The sequence below is a fragment of the Acomys minous genome (genome assembly GCF_964271855.1).
Source record: "Acomys minous genome assembly, chromosome: 1".
Classification (NCBI taxonomy): Eukaryota; Metazoa; Chordata; class Mammalia; order Rodentia; family Muridae; genus Acomys; species Acomys minous.
Window position 1 is genome coordinate 27,176,490 of NC_140483.1, and position 26,317 is coordinate 27,202,806.

Here is a 26,317-nt window from a genome sequence, read left to right on the forward strand (position 1 = left end):
ATGAAGGCGCAATCGCAGAATGTGGAGAGGGTGAGCTGGAGGCCAGTGGAAACATAGAGACAGATAGATGGAACGACCCACGGAGTCTCAGGACATGTAGAATGAGAGGGTCAACTGTCCAGTCGCTGGGGACTGTAGGGATGGTGGCAGGAGTGGCAGAAGATAGGGTGGCTCATGAGTTCTTTGAAGTTTATGATGTTTTCAGAATTTTTATGTTATCCCTAGTTGCCACTGTCCGTTACCAGGGCCATGAATGCTGAGGCAGAGATGTGAGGGAGTGGTACAACCGGTCCACTGTATGGTCCTCAGACATTTCCATGAAAAAATGTCAGGCTGGCCACAAGCCATGACCTCTCTTTAATCATAATATGGTACCCTCCCCACACCTGTCTGTCTGAGGACCAGCCTGTTCTGTAAAACTGGTATTTTTCTTTTCTAGGCTTCTCTAAGATGCTACGAGGCAAAGTGAAGGTTGTTTATTACAACTGTGCTGATTCGGCTTATTTGGGGGAAGTGCTTTGAGTGCGCAGCCTCTTGTGGGAAGAGAAGGGCTTCCTTTAAGTCCCTCTACCCACAGTGTGAGCCTCTCCTAATTCCACTGCCGAACCTCAGTGTCTGAGAATCAGCCAGGAGGGAAAGGGTTAAGTGAAGCCTGCATTCCTTCCTCCCTGAGAGCTGCCATCCTGTGGGGCCAGAGGCTAAATTTAGAGACTGGCTAAGGTTTCTTGTTAACAGCTGTCCCTCAGAGAAGAAGCCCTCCGGAAAGGAGAAAGCTTGGTCTCTCTGGAGCCAGAGCTTTTGGTCATTTTCCTGGGGTCCTTGGTCCTTAGTGTGGACATACCAGCCCGAGGTGAGTGTTCTTCCCCTCAGATCTGCTAAGGTAAGCTGGGTCTTAGGCTCAAATGGGTGGCAGTCTGCCCTGAGTGTCAGATGGCAGCCATGGCTGACACAGGCTCAATAAGTATCCCTGAAGGGGGTCTGCTGTCCCTTCCAGTAAGATAAATGGTGTTCACATTAGCGAAGTTGGAAGGGTGTCTTCAAGTGTTTTTAGTCTGAGGAATCCGCTGTCTTTTACAAACCTGTTGCACTACACTTAAGATAAACCTCTGCTTGCCCTCTCAGCTTTCCTGCTCCTGTCCGGTTAAGCAATCTACACTTGTTAAATATTGTGTCACGTCGTGGTGTCCTGCTAACAATAGCTGGGCTCCATCTTATAGGTGTCCCTATGGATCCTTTACCCACTGGGATATTAGCATGCAGTACCCTCCCATTCTCAGTCCACCAAGGTGACAAGGTGACATTCCAGAGCCTTTGAATCTGTTTCCCTAACCAATTTTCTTCCTGCCACACAGACAGAGACTATCATGGCGACCGGCGGAGACCCAGAGGAGGAGCAGGTGGTTCCGAACGAGGAGGATGAAGCCGATGTGAGAGCCGTGCAGGCCCACTATCTCCGGAGTCCCTCCCCAAGCCAGTAAGTGGGCCACTGCTGGGTGCTGAGGGCTGGCAGGGTGGAGGAGGGGGGTGGCAAGCACTTAGGGGAGGACCAAAGGCTTCTGGGAGGTGCTGCAGCGGGCCTGAACCTGGGAGTGGGAATTTGGCAGGTCTACCTACAGGGTGTGCTTGATTCACCAGGACCAGGGCTGGGTGAGGTGTTAAGAGGCCAGAAAGTTAAGAAATGAAGAAGGAAAGAGGCCTAAGGGCCAGGCCCTGGTACTAAAATAATCTTGCATCCACAATGGAGTTGTTGCTTTCCAAGGGTTGGGGACACGCCCTGGAGCAAGTGGCAGGAGACCAATGGGAGAAATGAACATCTAGAAGAGTCCTCTGTGCTCTGTGACAAGCCATTTCTGTTCCATTAAGAGCACTGATGATTTAGGGTGATGAAACTTGACAAATCGGTGTGAGCTGTTAAGAAAACACATGGGACTAAAGAAGCGCCTTTGACCTGTAGAGGTGACTCACTGGGTAACGGCGCTTGAGCCAAGGCAGACCCACCTATGTCTGATCCCCATGACCCACATACTGGAAGCCCAGAACTGCTTCCTGCAAGTCGTCCTCCTCTGACCTCCACACACGATCCATAGCATATTCACCCCTTTCCCACCACACTAGAAATAGACAAAAGCAACTTTAAGAACCAAAGCAAAAGAATCTGGGTTTGATGTCACAAGTGTTTCATCCCCGAACTTTGGAGGCAGAGGGAGGTGGGTCTCTGAATTCAAGGCTAGCCTGATGTACAGAGCTAGTTTCAAGGCAAGCCAGGGCTACACAGAGAAGCCCTGTCTCAAAAGAAGAAGAAGAAGAAGAAGAAGAAGAAGAAGAAGAAGAAGAAGAAGAAGAAGGAGAAGGAGAAGGAGAAGGAGAAGGAGAAGGAGAAGGAGAAGGAGAAGGAGAAGGAGAAGGAGAAGGAGAAGGAGAAGGAGAAGAAGAAGAAAGAAAGAAAGAAAGAAAGAAAGAAAGAAAAAAAGAAAGAAAGAAACAGAAAAAAGAAAAGAAACGCCTGCTGAAACAGTAGCATGTATGCCTGTTTTCATCTGTCACGATTGAGAAGGGAAACCGGCCTTCTAATCTCAGCTCTGTCACCAAATGATGAGAAGAATCACTGAGTAGACACTGTCAATCCCTGTCAATCAAAAGAGAAGCCCAACTAAAGTATCTCAGGACTTTTCTCCTGGTTTTTCACCCAACAGAGGACTGAACCAGTGCCTCAGAACGTGCTGGTCTCCCTTTTATGCTGAGCTGCACCCCTAGCCCTATAGAACCTTGATTTCTAGGCATCTATGGCCTTTCTTGACCCCAGTTTTCCTAGTTCTCCCAGAGGAGTCTCCCTCACTGGCTTCTGCTTCTCGGAGTTCAAAGCTCTCTGTTGGAGGAAGACAGCTCCTCAGAATAAGCCATGAGCTCTGGGGGTGCTCTAAGCCCCGTGAATTCATCACACATGGGTCAGGCACTCAGCCCAGATAGAGCTCAGAAATTACTCCTTTAAAGTTCAGCATCATGGAATAGCATTGTGTTTGTGCCTAGAAACGGGTATCAGAGTTAGAGATTTAAGATGTAGTTCTACTCTTCGGCACTTCCTGCCTTAGTCAGTGTTCTATTGCTGTGACGACACACCATGACAGCATTTAACTCTTATAAAGGGCAGCATTTAATTGGGGGTTGGCTTACAATTTCAGAGGTTTAATTCATTGTCATCACGGCAGGAAGCATGACCACAAGACACAGCATTTCTGCTGCTATAGTTTGCAGACAGAAAGAGACAAACTCACACACACACACACACACACACACACACACACACACACACACAAGTTTCAAAGGGAAACAATATAGACGCAACAAGTCAATCAAAAGATTTTCAAGATTGCATTATAAAGGAGAAAAACTGGGATAGGAAATACTGTAGTCATCTCTCGATAATATGCACAAGATGCCACGTGGGGAGACACAAACAGAAAAGAAACCATTTTAGCCCATTGACACCAGACAAGGTGGAGTTTAAGATAAGCATGCTAGAGAAAAAGAAGGAAATTTCATAATTATTGAAGGTTCAATTTGCCAGGAAAACATAATCATTTTAAATACCTTGATCTAACAACATAGCCTCAAAAATACATAAAGCGAAAACAAAACAAAAATCCAGGCAGGAGAGATGGCTCAACAATTAAAAGCACTGGCTGTTTCTCCCAAGGACCAAGATTCAGTTCCCAGCACCCGCAAGGCAGCTTACAATGGTCTGTAACTCCAGTCCCAGGGGACACAACACCCTCTTCTGTGTATTACACACATCTGGGGCACACTACATTCACTCACATACAATCAATTAATAGATTAATTTTTAAAATGATGGAAGTGGAAAAAAATTAAAGTTCACAAATTTAACCAAATAGTTTAGAAAACATATCTTATTAAATGATAGAATGAGATAAATAATTTATGAAGAATATAGAAAATGCAAACAAAATTAACCTAATTGGTATTTATAGAACGTGTGTGTGTGTGTGTGTGTGTGTGTGTGTGTGTGTGTGTGTGTGTGTGTATGAGCCCAACCACTTCAAGAAATTCATTCTTATCATGGGTATATGGAATATATACTAAAATATGTCAATTAGTGGGCTCTGCATATACCAACAAGTTTCTCTGCCCATTCTTAAATTATGTTTTTTTAAAAAATCAATAAAAGTAAACCATGATTTACTACTACACCACGATCACCAGAATGTTGAAAACAAAAGGCTGCTGGTGGCAATATTAAAGAGGGCATGAATGAACCAGAACTTCCCCGCCTTGCCGGGGAGAGTGTGAACTGGCAGACTCATAGGAAACCTTTACACTCCATCTGCTAAAGTTAAATGCATTTCCTCCCCTCCAATGCAGCGAGCTCACTTTTGATACATCCAAACAAAAGTGAATAAAATGTGCACCAGAAAACATACACTCAAACACCAGCTGGATAGATGAAGCCGAGTGTACAGCATGCTGCCCTGGAGAATAGATGTTTTATTAGCCATCCCCTGATGTGGTTGGGCTTCTCAGATCATTGGCCGAGGAAGGCAAATAAACTTGCACACAGAGGCAAGGGAGCCACTGAAAGGGAAGGGAGCAGGAGGCAGAGTGGCACTGTTTTGCATCAAGTTAGCCAGACAAAGGCCCTTGCTAATGTAGATAGAGACCTGTGTGGGACCCTGAAGCAGGATGAGCCCCCATATAGAAATGGACCAAAATGAGCATCCTTCAGACATGGTCCTTCCCCGGCAGGTTTCCTCTGGTTCTCAGTGAGGGCTGCTGAATTCCACTGGTGTGGATGCCCCTCTTGGTCTGTGTCTGCTCCTTACAACTTCCTGCAACCAGATCCCTGTTTTTAGAAGGCTGCTGTTTTCAGAAGTCTTCAAGGAAGGCAAACTGATGATGACACGTCATGGGCTATTTCTTCTTTCCACGTCATCACAAAGTCTAAAGTGTGAGTCATTACTATCTTACACTGTAAGCACAGCTTTCGAACAAGCAATTCCACTGCATTGCATAGAACCCTGATGAATGCATTCACAGTAGGTGTAGTGTGTGTGTGTGTGTGTGTGTGTGTGTGTGTGTGTGTGGTCTGGCTGTGTCTGTATGTCTGTGTGCATGTTCTGTGTGGGGAAGAGTGTGCACTTGCATATTAAGGCCAGAGGTCAACCTCAGGCGTCATTCTGTGGGCTCCGTACACTTTGATGTTGAGTCAGGCTCTCTCACTGGCTTAGGCTTTGCCTACTAGGCTTGGCTGGCTGCTGTGTGAGCTCCAGGGATCCTCCTGCTTTTGCCTCCCCAGTGCTGGGGCTATCAACACGTGTCCAATGCCTGGCTTTCTAATAGGTTCTGGGGCTCTAACTCGGGTCTTCACGGTTATGTAACAGGCACCCTACTGCTAACAACACAACTCCCTGACTAGGAGAATATATCTTCAAATTCATATCTGACAAGGTATTTTTTTTATCTAGAATATAGTTCTTTTAACCCTCAAAATTCAGTAAATACATTTTAACTGTCAAAATTCAGCTTAAAATGGGCAAAAAGTTTGAAAATATGCTTCCCCAGACATGCCATCCACAAGCACGTGAAACTCTGCTAACAACTCCTGAGTCACTGGAGAAATTAAAACTAGGCCCATGAGGAGCTTCCATTACGGACCTACTGGCCTGTCAGAAATGAGAAAAACTAGCCGTCCCAGCTGTTCAGGAGGATACAGCAGCTGGAACAATCACAGGCTGGAAATTCAGAGTATAGCCCTTTCACAAACTGTCATTTGTTACAAAATTGCAGGTAACGCTTGCCTAGAGATATCCTCACCCACGTACGGTCCAGCCATTCTCGATTTGAAATGTGAAATAAAAGCTGAGTTCCACGTAAAGAATCGTACATGGATGCTCCAGGCAATTTTTTTTTTTCATAAGAACTCAGAAACAGTCCATCAGCAAGTGAGGGAATAATCACATTGCGACATACTCACCTGCAAGAATACTATGTGGCAATAAGAGGGTATGACATATTAACTCATAAAACGTGTGCATGGATGGCAAAGTAATTGTGCTGACTGAAAGCAGTCAGACAAAAATGAGTGCACACCTTGTGATTCTATTCTTATAACATTATAGATGTTTGACTCATCTCTCTAGTGGCAGAGAGCGGATCAGTGGTTCCTTGAAGAGCACAGGGCAGGGATGGGCAAGGGTTTACGGAGAAGCATGACGCGGCAGTTTGGGAGAGCCGGCAAATCAAGCCTTGGTGGTGGTCGTGATCTCCCAAATGGAAACATATGCCAAATCCACCACACCAATATGCACATTTTATACATATGCAATGTGTACATAAGTTCTATGTCAAATAAATCTTTCTTTTTTAAGTCATGAGGGCAGGGAGGAGCCATTGTAGTAGGCAGGATAGCATCGTGGAAAGGACTTGGGTGTTGCTGGGGCCAAAACTGAGGTCAGGCCTGCTCTCCAGCCCGTTAGCCATGAGAATGTGCTGTCTAAATAGCAATCAGGAATAGTAGCTTGCCTCAGTGGTTGAGAACAGACAATACAGCATAAATGAGCATGCCTGATATCTGACAAAGGGTGATCTAATTCATTTTTCTTCCAAAGAAGGATCTCTTCCAGTTTTTCAGCATGTCCGTACATTCTTCTTTAAGAAGACTTGTGCACGTGCCAGTGAGGACATTGCACTTGTCTGATTCTGCAAATGCTGTGTTCTCAGCAGAACACTGCTTCTGGTTCTGGGTCCCCATGCTGAACGGTCTCCTCCTCCCCCTCCCGAGACTCGGTCCCTCTTGCTTTTTTGTTTTAACTGAAGGTTTGACTCTTTCTAAAACCAACACACCAAGTTAGCAAACAGCTCGCCAACAGACTCCTCATTGCGTGTTTGTCAAGACAGAGCCTCACTTACTATGGAGCGCAGACTGGCCTCCAGCTTGCTGCCCTCCTGCCCCGGCCTCCCAAATATTAAGAAGACAAGAACATGCCACTATGCCCAATGCAACAAACCCTTAGTTTTGGTACTTGTTTTCTAGGATTCTGAACCAATTGTAGCAATATGTGGAGCTAAGAAGTCATGAGTGCATTGTCTCATTGCTTAGGAGGCCAGAAACCTGAAATCCAGGTCACTGTGAGCCTTGCTCCCTCTGAGGCTTTAAGGGACCCCCCTCCCCCCTTGTCTCCTCATAGGTCTGGTTGGCTGTGGCCATTCTTCCCTGTGGTAGCATTATCCCAATCTCAGTCCCTCCTTCATCTCCTCTGCTAAGGACACTTAACCATCGGCTTGGAGTATGATCCTAACCTGGGGTGATTTCATCTTAGTATATTTCATTTAGTTACATCACCTTTTCCTTTCCTGTAAGACAAGGACAGCGCTTCGAGCAGCTTCAGCGCATGCTCCAAAGGGCCACTATCAGCAAAGCGGTGATAACTGCAGTTCTGATGTGAAGTGCGCTTGTCATCCTGGCAGGAAGTCTTCACACTTTAATCCTCATCTGAATCTCATCCTGTGACGTAAGAACTTGGCAAGAGGGTGTAGACAATGGACAGGCACATAAACCTCCGTTCCTAACTGAGGTGGACACTGGCTTCATGCACTGGCTTAGATGCAAAGCCAGCCACTGGGAACTATCCTCCCTCGGGGGGAAAGGCTGCAGTTAGTCATCCGTCTTCCAGGAAGACAGATTTTCCTAGGATTTCACAAGTTAACAGAGAAATGCAAACCCCTGCCTAGCGAGGGAGCCTGATGAGGCCTTGTCCTCACCCGTGATCTGCATTTCACCTCCCAGCTATCCGAAGGAATTGGGGTGCACACGGACCTCTCTCCCCTCTCAGCACTCACCTGGCATCTTCTGTAAAGACCAAATCAAAGAGGGCACCCCTCCCAAGACTCCACCCCTATTTTGTCTGCAAGAGACTGAAGGCGATTAGCTGCAGGGGAGTCTGGTGGGAATGTCACAGTTCTGTCACTAGACTGCCTGGCAATCCGTTTGGTGCACTGTCTTTCAAACCTCGCTGTTTATAATCTACCGTAGAACAAACCATTTATATCACAGCTGAGAGTGTGTACACTATACACATAAATTTGTAAAAATTTCTCAAACTGCCCTTATCCTTACACTGAACGGTGCTTTCCTCCCTCCCTCCTACCTTCCTCCTCCCTACCTCTATCCTTTCTTTCTTCCTTTCCCAGACACAGGGCATAACCCATTGAATTGATTTTATGACGCACAAATGGGTCACAGTCTGCAATTTTGAAAAAACACAGGTTTAAAGAAAGCTGCACCGGCTCCTGGTCCTGGTCAGGAAGTCCATCAAACTCCCCTTTATTGTGCTTTTGCAATTCCCCCTCAAGGCTTTTTTAGCTGCTGCCTTCCTGATCCTGTGATGAGGTATGTATCGATCCTCGATCCTCCTTTTTTCTGCCTGCCCTTCTGGAACCGCTAGCCTTGCTGCTTTCTAATCAGGCTGTGCGTGTCATTTCACTCCATCTCAGGAATACTGGGTGAGGCACAGATGTGGTCATAAATCAAGACCTCAAGGCTGCCATCTCACCGACCTTGCAGATATCAGCAGGGCTACCATTCAGGCTCTCTCTCTCTCTCTGGCTCTCTCTCTCTCTCTCTCTCTCTCTCTCTCTCTCTCTCTCTCTCTCTCTCTCTCTCCTCCCTTCTTTGTTGATAGTCCTGATCCTCTGCAGAGTGTAAGTTCTTTTTCAGTTTTATACACGCCTCGTTATTAGGCTTCATGAACCAACCCATGGCAGGACAATGTGAGGACTATTAGGTTTGTATCTCCTTGTAGCAGTGGACTCAGAAAAATACTCCCACACTGCACACCGGATAAAGCCGAGGCGTGGAGCGCAGACGTACTGCGGGGCTAGGGAGGAGATCTTCTCTCGCCCTCCTTGTTTCTCTGTTACAAAGCTGACAACTCCTCCAAAGTGTAGATCTTCCTGGCACCTTCTCATGTCCTCTGACTCGTTAGCCAAGTTCAGTCTTTACTTCCGGGAGCAGGAATAACTCAGTTATTCCTGGTTTTGCACCTTAATTACAAATCGTCCTTCAGAGTCCCAAAGTTTAGGCACCTATCCTTAATTCCTTCATTAGTCACTTGGAACCAAGTCTGAAAATTACCTGGGGTGGCACATGCCTGTAAGCCCAGAACTCAAGAGGTGGAGGCAGGAGGATGCTGAGTTTGAAGCTAACCTAGGCTATAGAGAGAATTCAAGCCAGTCTGAGTTGCATAGTGAGACCAAGTGTCAAAAACAAGCAAACAGACAAACAAAACGAACAACAAAACCAGACAGGTACATAACGAGACGAGGTGTCACAAAACAAACCAACCAAAACCAAAGGACAACAACACAAACAAAAACAGGCAAAAGCACCAATCTTCACAATTTGAAGTGAACATACTTTAGAGGAAATGGCAGGATCAAAGCCCCTCCAGAAAGGCGAAACCAGACCAAGATCCCAGCAACACCACATTCTGAACTCCTCGCCGGGCATCTTTGCACAGCTGACAATCAAGGGCACATCTAGTGTTAATTTTCGTAGCTGTCAGTTAGAGATGTGAAAAAGCACCTTTTGGGGGTGCAGAGCCCTGGAGGCCCACAGTAGAACAAAGACGGCCCTGAGGAGAAATGAGGGGCTATTCAAAGAAGACCCCTTCTATAACCCTCCCGGTGTTGTCAACATCCTCACCAGGGGTTTGTTTTGGTTCCCTCCAAATATCATTTTATACAGACCTGACCCTTAGCAAGTAAAATGATTAATATTTTATTAATACCAGTATAAATAATGTTATCGATAAATAATTAATAAAACTCTCTGTATAAATATTGTTGACATGGAAATGTGACTCATAATATTATTAAAATGTTAATGCTGGCTGTGGCTTTGTGAAATGCATGTATTTGAAAGCCAAGACTGCCATAAGTGCTGGGCTCAGAGTGACCACAGATCTAACACACGGGCTGGGGTTGTCCTGCTCCTGTATTGGCAGGATTTTGTCATTACTTCCCGCCCACAGCATACAAAGGGTCTGTCAATGACACTGATTTGGCTCAGCACTATTAAGGAATGCCTTAGTATGTGGCTGAAACCATCTCTTAGCCCTTAGAATAATGCTGCTTCCATTACCTAATTGTGCTTAACAACATTTAAGAACTTAGACGATAATATTTTCATCCCTTGTTTTTAAAGCCAGGACTCTGGATAGGATTTATCAGATAATCTGTTTCTTGGGATATGAGCTGGGATGGCCAGGAATGCTGGAGGATCCACCAATGAGGGGCTTGGTGTGTGCTGGGAAGCTCAGCAGAGACTGTTAGCCAGTGGCCCTTTTAAATTGATAGTTCAGGTAGCCAGAGCCCTCATATGGTATTGAGTGACTTTTTCTAGGAAGACACAAACAGATGTCTATTTACCCCAGTGACAGACCAAAGTAAGGATACTATTAAAGTCCAAGTTGGTGAACCAATGAGATTATTGGAGTTACTAATAGGAACATGAATGGAGGGTTAGTTATAGGACCAGCTGCATGTCACCCCAACATGGATGCATGTTTTTCAAGTCTGTCTGCCCCACCTTTGCTCTGGATTTTCACTGTGAATCTTGCCCAAATCAGTAAACAATGACTATCCCATCTCTTACATGCTCCACTGTCTCAAAATTACTTGGCCCACTACTCTTTAATTCAAACTTTCAGGACCTGGACAAAATGCATGCAGATTCTTTTGTGGAGTTTAACACGCGTGACCTCTAGCCCAGTCTCCAATAGTCTTAGTTCCCATCTGAAACCTCACAAATAGAGTTTTTTATTGTCCTCATTTCTCTCAGCATTCTAGTGTTCTGGGCTCCAACCAGAGCGCCCCATGAGGCTCCTACAACACTTAAAAAGTTTTGTCAGCCCACAGTGCAGATCGCAAGCCCGTCGCAAAGGCCATATGGTCACGTTTAATCACAGAAACGATGTCATTCTAGTGACACCAGTTTTCTACGTGACTTGCTCTTTTATCATTGTGATGAGATAATTCACAGAACAGCTTCAGAGAAAAGGTTTGATTTGGCTTAGTTTTGGAGCATTGCCAACCTACCAAGGCAAGGAAAATATTAGCAGCAGAAGTGCCTCCATCCTTGGTCGTGGGAGCATACAGAGATAGTTCCTTCATCATAGACCAGGAAACAAAGGGGGTTAGACCCAGATCCTGAGATGGGTACGACCTTCAAGGTAGGCCCCATGTCCCCAAACAGCATCACCAACCGGGGGCCAACCATTCAAGCATGTAAGCCTCTGGGGATATGTGACTGTTACAGGTAACTCGGACACCATGTGTTTTTGGAAGTGCACTCTCTGTGCATAAAGACCGCTTGAGGCTAAAAGAGGAATGACTTCAGGGACCTATTGCTCTTGGGAACCTTGGCTGGAAAGCCCTTAGGGACTATGGACCATTAATGCCACAGTGTGCTGTTCCTTGGGCTGCACAGGCAGATCTGTCTGGCCATACTCTGGGAACAGTCACAGGCTACCTCTTTCTTTTAGGAAGCCATTTTCCCCTTGCCTAGCCGGCACGGAGCACACTAGTCTCCCAAGAGTATACTGTGGTGTCACAGATACTTACAAGAGAGTTTTTCTGGTAATCAATCCAGTTTCGTTCCGTTCCAGCTTAGCTCAAATTCTCTCTGTTCAGAGCAGCTAGATTCTTCTCAGCTCAACCTTACTCAGCTCAGATCTGTCACTGGAAGCATGCACGTCCTCACAAGTATTTCTTATAGTGCCTTCCTATGCCCGCATCTATAGCAGGCCTGGGAACCAGCTGGGATGGCCTTCTCTGATGGACTCATCTCTCTGTGGCAACCTAAATGGCACCAGTGTGTTGTGCTGAAGACCAGACTGGACCACCTGGCTGCATCTTCACTTCACCAGTTGGATGATATCCTTGGTTCGAATTCCGTTTCTTCACCTATAAAACAAGAGTAACAGTTCACTCTACCCGGTAGGACGCTGTGTCAGGGTTACATTTCCAGAAGGCTATGTACATTTCAGAGTTGCTATCCATTAAGTAATCCGGCTTTTTAAGTCACTTGTAGGCTCAATTTTCTTAACCAATATATTTTATTACAACTTATTAACCGAGCATATGTCACTTATGACCGGACTAAGCAAAACAATAGTAAAAGAGGATTAACGGACACAATAACAAAACTGTAAGATTATCAGTTCCGAGGAACGATTCTCCTTGCGTGATCAGAGGGATTTCTTCTACTGGAACCTGGAGTAACCAGAGCCCGGACCCTCAGCAGGAGCCGGAGCCCCAAGTCTTCCCTCAAGCGGTTCTCTCTTGGAGCGTCTCGAAGTTGAGTAATGAACAGCCAAAACTATCCCAGGTCTCCAAAAAGCCCCACCTCCAGTTCTGGGCTCATTTATATATCTCCTCCCAGAGTCTGTTGACGGGATCTTTTCCGCTGGCAACAATCAAGCTCCCGCATGAGGTGGTTGGTCTTCAACTGGATTAACATCACCTGTTCTCTCACAAGACAGTTTCAATCTGCACTTGGGATCCTAAAAAACAGGTTTATCTCTCCTTCAGTCACTCTGTTTCTAAAGGTAAGGCTAGAAAACTGAGGAAATCCAATGTCCGTTAATACCAAGGAGGGCAGAGTTCACTCGTGAACTTTTTAGCAGCCTGCCCTAATTCTCCATGCTCCTCGGTGCTACTTTTCATACCCCCACTGAATTTCTTCTGAGAAATGGCTGTAATATTTAGCCATGTTACTTTATTGATTCCTTGGACTCAGCCTGATTGTCGATCCTCTGAGCTCAGCATCAGGACCTGTGACTTGAGCACTCCTGTGGCTTTTCACTTCCCCTCCATTGAGATCAAGGACTAGGTAACTGGGGATGGAGGGGACAGTGGCAGCCTGTGCAGCCCTCTATCCCTCAGAGGCCGATAGAGGCACGGCTGGTGACATTCTCAATAGTACTGATGGCAGAAGGGGAGGGGAGGGGCACCCAACATTCTCCTTCCCACCATCCAGACCCAGACTCAGGTGTTAATTCAGGTAGGAAAATCAGTGGGCACCAATCTACCGCATGACCGTCACACAGCATCCCTGGGTGCTCCAGCCACACTGCAGGCTTCCCTCTTCTCTCTCACTGTTTCCCACACAGAGCTACGACTGGCACAGGTGCCTACTGCCAGAATGCCTTCTCGCACGTGCTTCCGGGCTTCTCTCCCACATATGTCCTTTTCTCCTAGGTACTCACTGGTCTCAGATGCAGAAACCGAAAGCATTTTCATGGAGCCCATCCACCTCTCCTCAGCAGTAGCTGCCAAGCAGATCATCAACGAAGGTAATGCAACCGGCATCTAAGTGGGCAGAGGGAGGGCCCGGTGGCCAATTGAAGACCCTTGCAGGGGGCCCAGTGGGAGGGGCAGACATGCCTGTCAGTGCTAGCGATCGCATTGAGAGCATGCCTGACAGAGAGAGACAGGTGAGCCAGATCCACCTGAATAACTTTGGTGGGACAAGGTAAAAATAATTACATACTTACATATCGTGTGAATGATTCTCTAGGTTTATAGTCATGGAGAGAGAATCGGCTCCACTCTGACCCCAGAACTGTCCATTCTGGTTGTTTGTTTTGTTAACTTCAAGGGTTGTGAGTAAGGGAGGGTGTACAGGGCTTGTGGCAGGCACAATCCTAAAAGCCCAAGAACTGTATAGGAGTAAGGAATACCCAGAGAGGCCTGTCCAAAAACATGTTTACATTTACATCTGTAGCCATTCCGCTTAAATGCAGTCTCCAGTCTGTCTTTAAAAGCTGATAAAGTAGGGACAGTGAGATGGCTCAGTGGGTAAGGACGCTCGCCACGAAGGCTGAAAACCCCAGTGTCGTCCTCTGATCTCACATGGTGGAAGGAAAGAACCGATTCTGACAAGTTGCCCTTTGACCTCCACATGGACATCATGGTATGCATGCACAAACACACACATACACACGTACAAACACACACACAAACACACACATACTCTATAGCTATTTTTAAATTTTAAATTGATAAGGCAGGTTGGCATGAGGAAAATTAGAGGGAAGCAGGTGGATGGTGGTGTTCATATTTACACTGCAAATTTGAGGTAGACAACATATTGTATTCTACTCAAGGATACTCACCCTGATTGGAATGTGTAGGGCTTTGTTTTGTTTTGTTTCCTAGCAAGTTTGAGCCAATTGTTTTTCACAATTTTACTCTTTCCTACTCTCCTATGGCCCCTCCTATGGTCTGCCTCATGTCTGATGGGGTTGGCCAGAGGAAGGCAGCATTAGTGGTGGCAGGAGGTTCTGGTAGCTGGAATTAGAGCCCATTTAGAATTTGAGTTTTCTGACATCTTGTCAGAAAGGCCCTGGTCCTGCCTTGATACAGTCTCAAGAGAGCAAAGCTCCCACCCTCCTGTGAGCAAGTAGGCAGGAACCTGGGGAGACAAGAACCGCAGGCAGAGGTGAAAAGCCCGCAGGTGCTTGGGCTTTCGCGCAGAGAGGCAGACAACGAGTGAAACAAATAAGCAAATTAAGTGTAGCTCAGAAGGTAGTGTCTCATAGTTGCCTGATGAAAAATTTAACTTTTCCCAGGAGTATTTGCATTCCAGATGTGATAGGATGGACTTTGTTAGGAAAGAGCATTATTTATTAATTTAGTAAATACGTATAACCATCCTTGTAGTACCGAGAATCAGACACTGTACGTACTCAAAAGCCTAGGTTTAAAAAGTTACCAGCCAGCTTTACAGATGAAGAAGTAAATGACAGAAATCAGTTTGATTTTCCCTCCCCAACACTCACCTGCAGTAGATTCCGATCACAAGTGTCTAGGTCAACGCCTCGGTCCTCCTGAGTCCTGATTAAATCCTCCCAGTATTCCATCCCTGCCAGGGTAGCAGGCTGGCCGAGAGAGACTCTCCCAAAAGACAGAGAAAGCCATTGTGTTCCTATCTCTTTGCTACAAATGTCACCTGTCCCCTCTAGAACTCAAGCCTCGGGGTCTCAGGACAGACGCCGAGTGTCCAGGCATGCTGGAGTCCGCCGAACAGCTGCTGGTGGAAGACCTATACAACCGTGTCAGGGAGAAGATGGATGACAAAAGCCTGTTCAACACGCCCTGCGTGCTGGACCTGCAGCGCGCACTGATCCAGGACCGGCAAGAGGCCCCTCGGAATGAGGTGGATGAGGTCTGGCCCAACGTCTTCATCGCTGAGAAGTGAGTGCGATGCGGCCCTCCGTCCTTCTTCTCTTTGGTTAGTCCCCGAGATGAAATCCCTGGAGGTCACCAAAGGCCCCCATAGATGGTTTCATCAGATGGCGCCTTCCCGACCACTTAGCCAGGCCGGACACTGCACACAGAGATCCCCACACAAAACGAGCAGTTCTCCTTTGCCTTCCCGTGCGTGCTCTGCAGCACAGCCTTGCTCTTCCAGGGGTCTTCCTGACACGGGAGCTTGCCAACTCCATCATTTCCACCACCTCACCACATCTCTAATAAGCAGATAAGAGGATGCTAGAACCTTCTGAAAGTACCGACGTGCATATATGTTTAGTGCACATTCTTATACGCTTCAGATTAGGAGGAGATGGGATAAAATGTTAACAGTAACTGAGAGGTGGTTTTGAAATACACAGGTCTTTGTTTTTCATAGGCAGTGTTTTCATAATCATAAAACCTAGTTTTAAGTTAATCAGTTGTTTCTGAAGTGGAAAAAAAAAACCCACCTCTCACATTCCATCTCTTCAGGGTCTTGTCAGTGCATAATTGGCACCAGTAGGCTACGTTGTGAAACTGATTTTTGCTGACTCACTGGCTACTTAATGAGATATCTTCCTGATGCAATTATGCTTAGATCCAGAATCGAGCGACAGAGGTTAAGGCCCTGGGGCAGGCAGCGTGGAAAAAAGCTTTGGATACTGGGACTTATACTCCATCACGGAGCGATCAGTTGCCCGGAACCTGATTCCCAGATCATCCACTCCTATGTGACCTTTAGCTATATGTGCTGGTGCGGAAGCATTTATTCTGCGGTCAGCAGACACCTCCAGCACGCCCAGCTAAAGGCCTCTGCAGTCCTCTGGGGCTCTTCAAGTTGAGCTCCACGTACTCAGTTACGAAAAGAAGAGTCCTGAACCCTGGGCCTTGTTTGGTCTTTTTCTCCTTTCAAGCATTGGGTAAAAAGCTCTTGAACCCATTTCTATAATCTTCAAACAGGGACAAAAGTATCTTCCCTTTCTACCTCTTTGATTTATGATAAGGATAAAATAAAATCACGTGTGTGAAGGGATCTGGAAGAACACAGCATGTGATGCCTGAGTGCAAGACTTCTACTTTATTTATTTACTTACTTATTATTTTAAATATTTTGTATACATATTTTGCATGCATGTACATCTGTGCACCGTTTGCGTGCCTAAAGCCAGAAGAGGATCTCCTGGACTGGAGTTGAAGACGGTTGGGAGCTACTATGTGGGTACCAGGAATAGATCCTGGAGCCTCTAGAAGAGCAGCCAGTGCTCTTAACCACTGAACTGTCTCTCCAGCCCCCTAATCTTACTTTCTATGCCACCTTTATGCTCTGATGCATGTACATTTCCAATATATATTAGCCTTATCCTCCTTTTCCCCCCATCCTTCCCTGGCCAATCCCCTGTCTCTTTTCTATCTTGCTGTAGCCCAAAGCACTGGCCCACTCTTTATTAAAGGCATTAGCAATGAGCCCCACAGTGCTAGGGACATAGGAGGGGGTGCTGGCCCAGCTATGCGTTTCCCCATCAACTGATAATATACCTTTCTAGTTCTGACTCTGACAACCATGCCCTGCCTCTTCCTCCAGGAGTGTGGCTGTGAACAAGGGGCGCCTCAAGAGGTTGGGAATCACCCACATCCTGAACGCTGCGCATGGCACAGGCGTTTACACTGGCTCTGAGTTCTACACTGGCCTGGAGATCCAGTACCTGGGCGTGGAAGTGGATGACTTTCCAGAGGTAGACATCTCCCAGCACTTCCGGAAGGCAGCTGAGTTCCTCGATGAAGCACTGCTGACCTACAGAGGTGAGGGCCTTCTGCGCATTCCAGATTGTTGGAAATCCCCCATTGGAGAAGCCAGGTGGGGAGATATTATGAAAACCTCCTGACTGCCTGGAGGAGATCTGTCCTCATGTGGTTGTTTTCTCTCGCCCAGTGGGTAATTATTAAGGGCTGAACTTGTGGTGAGTACTGTCCTCTCACAGTCATGAGATGCAGCGATGAGGAGAGGGAAAATTAAAGGAAGGAAGGAAAGAAGGAGGTAAGGGAGGGGGGAGAGGAGGAAGGAAGAAGTGGAGGAAATGAGGGAAGGCAGTCAATGCAAGGCAGAATCTAACTAAGGTGACGCACTGGAGTGGCAGGCTCGCTCCCTAAGGGTGCTAGGGAGGATCTGACTAAGGACAGGACATTTAAACTCTGTGGGAAAGAGGAGCTAGTCAGGAGGGAAGCAGAGGAACAAAAGGCTGGGCTAAATTGTCACAGTGCATGAGGGTGGAGTGTTGGAAGGAGCAGCCATGGGGAAGCGAGAGAGCCCATGAGGACTCTGAGGTGACCGACAGCCTGGGAGTCATTCCCTCTGCCTTGGAACACTGTCAAGGAGGTGGGGGGGGGGGTGGAGCAGGGCTGTGGGTGCTGTATGAGGCTTTGTGAGATTAGAGGGGAGTTTGTGGGAGAGCCCAGCAGTCAGCACACTCCTCCATGATAGCTTTGTGCCCCTGCAGGGACCACAGCCTGGCAGTAAATATGCAGGGCTTGCTGTCCAGAGGCCTGTCCTGGAATCCTTGATTAGCTAGCGTTATACTTGTCCTATTTTCCTTGCCCCAGGAAGCACAGGGTCCTTATATTTTACTAATGCTACTGTTGCTGTGAGGAATAAAAACAAACACACAAACTTAAAAACAAGCTTCTGTAGCATACTGCCTGCCTTGTAACAAATAGTTTAAAAGTTACTGCCATCGGCATAAGAAATAATATTGTTAGTGATTCCTGGAAAGGGACATTGCCTGCCACCACCCATGACCAGGGCTGGTAGCTTCTAATGGAAAATACCCACCTGCACAGAATATGTGTATGTATGTAAATTCTATAACACACAGAGAGAAAGGGGGGGGGAAAGGGGATTCCTTCTTCTTTTGGTACCTTTTTTTTTTTTTTTTAAATCCTGAGATTTTGTTGGTTTGTTTAGAGGCAACACTTCACTGTATAGCCTGGGCGAGGAGGCTTTGCTCCTTTGCTCCCCACAACCAAAGGCCATCCTCCTGTCAGGGAGAGCTGAAGAGCAAGGCATGGGTTGTGGATGCCACGTTGACTATCACTGAGGGAGAGCATGAGTTACATGGTCGGCAGGGAGCTCTGGCGGAAGTTAGACTCATGGCTAGAGGGGCCTGTGAAGAAACAGGTTGCTGCAGTGGAGCAGAAAGTTCCCTGCCTTTGGCTTATAGAGGGGACCCACCCAGTCAGGACAGAGTGGTTCTCAGACTTCCTAGCACTGAGACCCTTTAATACAGTTCCTCATGTTGTGGTGATGCCTCCCACCGAACCACAACATTATCTTGTTGCTACTTTATAACTGTAGTTTTGCCACTCTTGGGAATCATATTGTAAATATCTGACATGCAGGATATCTGACACGCAGCCCCAAAGTGGTCAAGGCACAGAGGTTGAGAACTCCTGGCTTAGGCTAACATTTGGTCGCTGCACAGGGAGCTTGGGTCCCCACCTTGCCCAGGCCTCTCCTCTCTCTATTCTAGAACTGAGCCACTGTCTCATACAGGCCAACAGAAGAACTGCACTGGTGGTTGTTGCTGCCTTAAGATAGGTCCTTCTCCAAGGCAAGAAAGTAAATACCAGAATTCCCCCAGAGCCTTCCTTCTCCCACTCTAGGATGCTCCGGAGGACGGAGCATGAGTCTCTATCTCAGTGAGGTCATGATGGCCACTGCTGTTTATGTTTTACAGACTAGGATGTTGAGACTCCTAGACAGGCCCTCTGGCTTTGCCTCCGTGTGATAATAAAATTCTCTTAGTCCAAGGGGATGGTGGATGTGTGTAGTCCCAGCACATGGGAGGCTGAGGATGAAGGACTGTCATGACTTCCAAGCCAACAACTTGGCTGTACAAGTATCAGGCCAGTCACCATTCCACACCGAGAGCCTGTCTCAAAAAATAATAAAAACAGCCCACATACAGGAGCAGGGGGCATGGGTTTTGCCAGTAAGTGCAAAACCAGCTCCAACTCCTCAGCAAAGCACTGTACTGAATGAAGCTGAGCTTCCAAGAGACACAGGAAACAATGTAAAGACAGGGCCCCAACATGGCCTGATGGAGACCCTAGACACTCTCAGGATTCCTGGCTTCTGGTTTCGTTCTCCCCTCTATGTCAGACAGGAAGGCTGCCACTAGCTAGCCATCTGCTTCAGTCCAGTTTCCAAATCCCCTGCAGAGTTTGTCTGGCAGACTCTGGTCCCTTGTCTATTGCTGTGAGCTCTATCACCAGCAGCAAGTGAGATGGCTTCTGAGCAGGCACTGCTTTTCTTGTGGTGCAGAGAGCTATGTCCTGAAGAAATAGGGAATTATGACTTGGGAGGCTACAGTGCAAATACACTGTAGAGAAGGCATAGACATAGTCTTGCTAAGCCCAACACTGTCTCCCGTAACAGTGTTTAATCTTTGAAACGGGGGCCTTATCCAGATGGGCTGTCCACCCACCAATCAGCCCAGTTGCTAAACAAAGCATTGACTGTGTACATTGGCCATCTCCTGGAGCCATTTTATTGGCAGAAAGCTTTCATCCTGTCAGCAGTGGCAGGGACAGAGGCACAGCTCTATACTGCTACCCACATCAGCCCGAAGCAGTCCCTTAATCTTTTGGGGACCTCCACGGAGGTAAAACCAGGTCCTTGACACAAAAGAGTTTCAGGATGAGCAGGTATGGAGTAGCAAACTTGGTATTTATTAAAAGACATTTTAAAACACATCTCAAAACAGGGGATGATAGAAAGAGGGGAGCTTAAGAAGAAAGCAAGACATCTCTGGGGGCAGGGGCACTTGGCCGCCTTTACGGTAGCCAGGCATACTGTTCTTGTAGGAATCTGAGGCCATTATCTCTAAAGGGCTGCCTTTAGCCTAAGCGAGATCACAGGGCTGTTCCTGAAGAGGACCCGGCAGGACTGCTGTTGATGAGGTAAAACTCTAGATCCTAGGCATGCAGGAAGTTAAGCATTTTCACTATAAACAAAGTTAATAGATTTGTTTGAGATCTCTAGACAGTGTCTGGGAAAGGAATGAAGCCTGCCCAAGGTCATACATGTTCAAGCCTTAAACCTATATCATGGATTTTTTTTTTTTAACAACATGCCCATATATGAAAAGGAACGTCATCGTTATGTGGGCAATCTTTACTGTGATACAGTGCGGGGACTCTTGATCTCCATTGGTGAGAGGTTGGGGGGGGGGACGCTATTTCCACTCTCTCGTCTCCGTCTCTGTGATTTTCCCTGTCTTCCTACCCTGCCACTTTCATAACATAGTTTTCCTTCACTGCGGAGGGTGCCCCCGGAGTTGCAGTCAGTGCCTTTTTCCTGGTGCTGTGGATCAACCCCAGGTCCTCCCAAACGCTAGACAAGCTCTGTCCCGAGTGCTCCCCTTGCCTGGGCCCTGCACATAACAGAGAGAAGAGAACCGCTCGCCCCCACCACCCCCAACACCCCCACCCCGCTCTTGCTTGGAGGAAGTGAGTGGAAGCTCTAAAGCCCACTCACGCTGCCCCTCCTTGTCCTTCAGGCTGCTTCCCTGACTTCCGCAGAGGAATTCCAGGAGCAAAGAACATAGCTTAGGAAGACTTCCCCCCACTCCAGACCTGCTTTTCACCAGACTAAGTCTAAATGAGACTCAAGGCCCTTATGAGGAAATCTTGGCAGTAATTTCCTCAGAGTGAGCCGGCTTGTCAAAGGAGAAGTGTGAGGTCCCGCTAGTATCCACCAGCGGTTGCGACTTGGCCAGTAAGGTTAAGTCGAGGTCCTTGGTAAGGTACAGGTGTGGCAGGAAGGGCGAGAATTGGAAATAGAGGCTTCTATTATTTTGACCCTGTTCACTTACCTCCCTCTAGTGGCTGCTGACTCCCGGCAAGAATAGTGTTCCTGGGCCCTGGATCCTTTCAAGTCTCAGTCTCTGACCTCCTCTGTGACAAAGACATGGCCTTACCAACGCAAAAACATAATAATAAAAGAGTCGTCCCCTAGTCATATTATCAGATAGGACTCCTGCCGATTTAGCAAACGTCTCTAAAGGCTGTTGGCAAATAGATTGATGACAGCCAGGAAGAAGGTCTCCAGGGGTCTCAGGCTGCATTTTAAACAGCCATTAGAATGAAGGGACTGACAGAGTGTCTGTCACATTTATGAAAGATGCAAAGCAGAAGGAGAGGCCAGGGGACAACATGTCTGCTGAATGGTAGAGCTGAGACTTCCGGGAGCTTCTGCAGGCTGGAAGAACAGCCCACGTAGACCAAAAAGACCAACAGGGATTTGTGATGTTATCTTTCTGCTTAAATCATACTACAAGGTGAGGCACATGACTTAGTAGCAGGTGGATTTTTTTTTAAAAGTTTCATAGATTTCAGTTGATATAGAAGAATTTAAAAATCATTGCTTGACCTGTCTGTCCAAATTGCAAACAACACTATTAGTTAGATGGTTTGAGTGCCCCTTCCCAGGGCTTCCTGACCTGAAAATTAATCCCAATTTCTTTGAGATAATAAGAGGGTAGAAACTTGGTCCAACTATAGGGTTTGAAGATGCAGCTTTTAGGAAATGATGAAAGTTAGATAAGGTCATTAGAAGAGGAGCTCATGATTTAATCCTGGAAGCTGTTTAAAAAGCAGAGATGAGCACACACGTGCACATGTACACACACACACACACACACACACACACACACACACTTGTTGTCTTTTACCCTCTGACACTCTACACTGCCTCAGGACTCCACCAGCAGGGAGGCTGTCATTAAATATGGCCTCTAGATGATACATTTTCAGAAACATAAGCAAAAAACGAACTCACTTTCTTTATAAAGTTACCTGCCTCGGGCATTTCGTTATAATAATAAAAAGTGATTAGTATTGATGGTATTGAGTGAAGGCTGGGTGTCCAGAACAAGTGACAAGGGGCCTGGCCTACTCTATGTGAGTTGTCTAAACTGGAAATATCTTGTCCTATCTTGGAAAAACATTCCTCATGAGAAAAAAAAACCCTAATAGTTCAGTGTTTTGATTTAATGTTTGGAAGAGAATGGCTATAGTCAGAAAGGCAAAACAAAAAATATGACAGTGATCTTTGTGAAGGCCTTTGTACAAAAGGTCTGGTTCACACAAGTGCATTTGCTGTTGATTCCCGAATATCAGTGTAGACCCTCTGGATGCCTGTTACAGTAAGTTATACTTTGCCCTAATATATGAAAGAATTCTCTAAGGATTAGATGGTCCACTACGGAGGGAAGGGTGTGCATCTGTGGACCTGTGAGCCAATGAGTTCCCATTGCCGCTGGCATCCTGCAGAGGCCGGATGCTGGGAATGTAGCATCAAGGATGCTATAAAGGGAAGTTGGCATTGTTTTGCCCCTGTCTTCTGCCTCCCAACTTCCTTAATTTCTTCTCTCTAGGAGGAGGAAGAGTCTGTGTGACTTGAGCATGGATGAACACCAGAATCAAAGCAAATGCATAAAGCTCAAGACATCAAAAGAGCACACTAGAAAAACGCCATGAAGAAGCCACACAATTGTGTCATTGTCTCTTGTGTTCGTTTTTTTTAGGGAAGGTCCTGGTCAGCAGTGAGATGGGCATCAGCAGGTCAGCAGTGCTGGTGGTGGCCTACCTTATGATCTTCCACAGCATGGCCATCCTGGAAGCCTTGATGACTGTGCGCAGAAAACGTGCTATCTACCCCAATGATGGCTTCCTAAAACAGCTGCGGGAGCTCAATGAGAAATTAATGGAAGAAAGGGAAGAGGACTACGGTGAGGAGGAGGAGGAGGGAGAGGAGGATGCTGGGAGCACACTGGGTGCTAGAGTAAATTCACTGATGGTGGAAGAGGAAGATGATGCCACCAGCCACCTGAGTGGCACCTCCTTGGGGACGGCGAGCCAGGTCTCCAAGCCAGTCACCCTCATTGATGAAGAGGAGGAGGAGAAGCTCTATGAGGAGTGGAGGAAGGGGCAGGGCCTCCCCAGGGGCGAGGCTGCTCAGGGTAGAAAGGGCAGCTGCTCAGCCTCCTCGGCCCAGGATGAGGACGACTGTGAGGACGAGGGTGTGGAAAGGCTAATCCAGGAGTGGCAGAGCCGAAACGAGAGGTACCAAGCCAAAGGACACCGGCAGTGGACTCGGGAGGAAGAAGAAGAGGAAGAGAGCTCCTTTGCCCGCAGAAGGCGCAGACACACCCTAAGCGAGAGCAGCGCCTCTGAGAGTGTGAGCAGCCATGACATCCGGGTCCTGAAGCAGCAGCTGGAGAGGAGCCGCCAAAGCCGCAGCGGAAGACGCGGCTCTGACTCTGAGTCTACGGAGAGCACCTGGGACATGTGGAATGAGAGGCTGCTGGAGATTGAGAAGGAGGCTGCCCGGAAGTACCACTCCAAGAATACGCGGGAGGAGACAGATGCCGATTCAGAGGCAGGGAGCAGGGTCCGGGAGGATGATGAGGAGAGCGTGTTGTCCGAGGCCAGCTCCTTCTACAACTTCTGCAGCAGAAACAAGGACAAGCTCACTCCCCTGGAAAGGTGGAAGGTTAAGAGGATCCAATTTGGATTTCACAAGAAAGACTCAGAGGTGGGAGATGGAAGCAGCGAGCATGGTACGGAGGAGGCAGCCGGGGAGAAGAACCTCTCCGACGTCAACCTGACAGCCTACCAGGCCTGGAAGCTGAAGCACCAGAAAAAAGTGGGCAGTGAGAACAAGGAGGAGGTGGTGGAGATGAGCAAGGGAGAGGACGCAGCCTTGGCCAAGAAGAGACAACGGAGACTAGAGTTACTGGAGAGAAGCCGACAGACCCTGGAAGAGAGCCAGTCCATGGGAAGCTGGGAGACGGCCAGCTCGGCGGCCAGCAGGAGCATCCCCCTGTCTGCGTTCTGGTCTGCAGCCCCCTCAGTCAGTGCAGATGGGGACACAGCATCAGTACTCAGCACCCACAGCCACCATTCTCACCTGTCTCAGCCTGCCAGCAGCATGCCCACCACACCCCTGCCTAACCTGCCACTGGGACCTGGAGATGCCATTTCCATCGCCAGTATCCAGAACTGGATTGCCAACGTAGTCAATGAAACCCTGGCGCAGAAGCAAAACGAAATGCTCTTGTTGTCCCGCTCCCCCTCGGTCGCCAGCTTGAAGGCAACACCAGCAGCCAGCTGCCTGGGGGATGACCAGATGTCCACGCTCAGTGCCTCCCTGGATGGCGGCTTACCGCCTCAGAACCAGGTGAGAGCCGGCTCTGACTTGCAGTCTGTGCTGTCCTCCACCAGCTCACTGACCTCCAGGGCTGAAGGCGGTGGAAACAAAGTGAGGGGGACCAGCAAGCCCATCTACAGCCTCTTTGCTGACAATGTGGACCTGAAGGAGCTTGGCCGGAAGGAGAGAGAGATGCAAACGGAGCTGCAGGAGAAGATGTCCGAGTATAAAGTGGAGAAGCTGGCATCTGATAACAAGCGCAGCTCTCTCTTCAAGAAGAAAAAGGCCAAGGATGATGAAGACAGCAACATGGGTGACAGAGATGAGGACACAGACAGTGCCATCGGCAGCTTCCGGTATTCCTCCCGCAGTAATTCCCAGAAGCCGGAGACAGACACCTCCTCCTCCCTGGCCATCTCCGATCACTACAGAAACGGCCGGCGAGCTGGCAACGAGATGGATAGCAATATTAATATGTGGCTCAGTGGCCTCAGGACGGAAGAAAAATCTCCTCCCCAAAGTGATTGGTCTGGAAGCTCCCGGGGGAGGTATACCAGGTCTTCCCTGCTCCGGGAAACAGAGTCTAAATCCTGCAGTTACAAGTTCTCCAAATCCCGGTCAGAGGAACAGGACACCTCCTTCCACGAAGCAGACGGCAACGCTGTGAGAAACACCTCGCGGTTCTCATCTTCCACCACCAAGGAGGCCCGGGAGACACACAAATTCTCCAGGTCCACATTCAGCGAGACCTCGAGCTCCCGCGAGGAAAGCCCAGAACCCTACTTCTTCCGCCGGACTCCTGACCCCTCCGATGGGGAAGAGTCCCCAGAGCCAAGGCGCCCAAACTGGGCCAGACCCAGGGACTGGGAGAATGTGAAAGAATCATCTAAGTCAGACTTCGCCGAGTTTGGGGCCAAGAGAAAATTCACCCAGAGCTTCATGAGGTCCGAAGAGGACGGAGAGAGAGAGAGGACAGAAAACAGAGAGGAAGGGAGGTTTGCCTCTGGGCGTCAGTCCCAGTATCGGAGAAGTACAAACCGGCAAGAGGAAGAAGAAATGGACGACGAAGCCATCATTGCGGCTTGGAGACGGCGGCAAGAAGAAACCAGAACTAAACTGCAAAGAAGGAGGGAGGACTGAGCTGGGCAACGCCCACACTGGAGACACAGAACACAGGGAGAGAAAAAAAAAAAACACTCAACTTAACACGGGGCTTGGGAGCACTTTACCACAGCCTGCCAAGGGTTGAGCAGGCAGACAGGATCTTCCAGATGTCCCGAAATGCAAGTGTCCACGTAGAAAGGGCCTGGACTTTCAGGAGGGAGGAGAAGAGAGAAGAGCCATCCATGTGAGGCCCACCCTAGGCCCCTCTAGCCTTCTGTGTTTTCCCATCTGTATTTCATAGTGTCCTCTGCAGAGTGGAGACGTGCGTCTACAAAGCCACGGAGGAAGACCATACTTGCAGATCGCGGTTCTGTTTGTAGAGGGTTTGTAATGAGACCCAGGTAATCTGTCCTGCGGCAGGTGTGACCTCTCCCTGCAAATGCTCAGCTGTGGGTGGTTTCCTTTCAATGTTCTGGATCTGCATTAAATTGGTGTGCTGTCAAATAGTCCTTCATTCTGGTCGTTTCTAACTCTGGTTGTTAGAGGAGCCTCGTTTGAAAAGACGCAGCTGAAAAGATGAGCCAGCCCCACCTGTGTGCCGTGTTCTACAAAAGCTGCGTCTTCAAACAATGCCATGGTCGTCTCATTACTAAAGAGACCGATGAAGGATTTAGGCTACGATACAGTCAGAGG

The 26,317-nt window shown here is 47.9% G+C and overlaps 2 protein-coding genes across 3 annotated transcripts in view; one reads left to right on the forward strand and one right to left on the reverse strand.

Moving 5' to 3' along the window:
* STYXL2 (serine/threonine/tyrosine interacting like 2) lies at nt 1-26,130 on the forward strand. The gene is made up of 7 exons (XM_084790036.1): nt 1-30; nt 736-850; nt 1,353-1,474; nt 13,276-13,370; nt 15,042-15,273; nt 16,895-17,112; nt 22,896-26,130. The coding sequence occupies exons 1-7, from the start codon at nt 20-22 to the stop codon at nt 25,658-25,660; spliced, it is 3,558 nt and encodes a 1,185-aa protein (XP_084646162.1). The 5' UTR covers nt 1-19; the 3' UTR covers nt 25,661-26,130.
* The window catches only part of GPA33 (glycoprotein A33), a 91,509-nt gene that overhangs the window by 39,066 nt on the left and 26,126 nt on the right, over nt 1-26,317 (reverse strand). For both annotated transcript variants that reach the window (XM_084790266.1, XM_084790267.1), the window contains exon 2: nt 11,638-11,979. The gene's annotated coding sequence lies outside the window, so the exon portion shown is untranslated. The remainder of the gene's footprint in view (nt 1-11,637; nt 11,980-26,317) is intronic.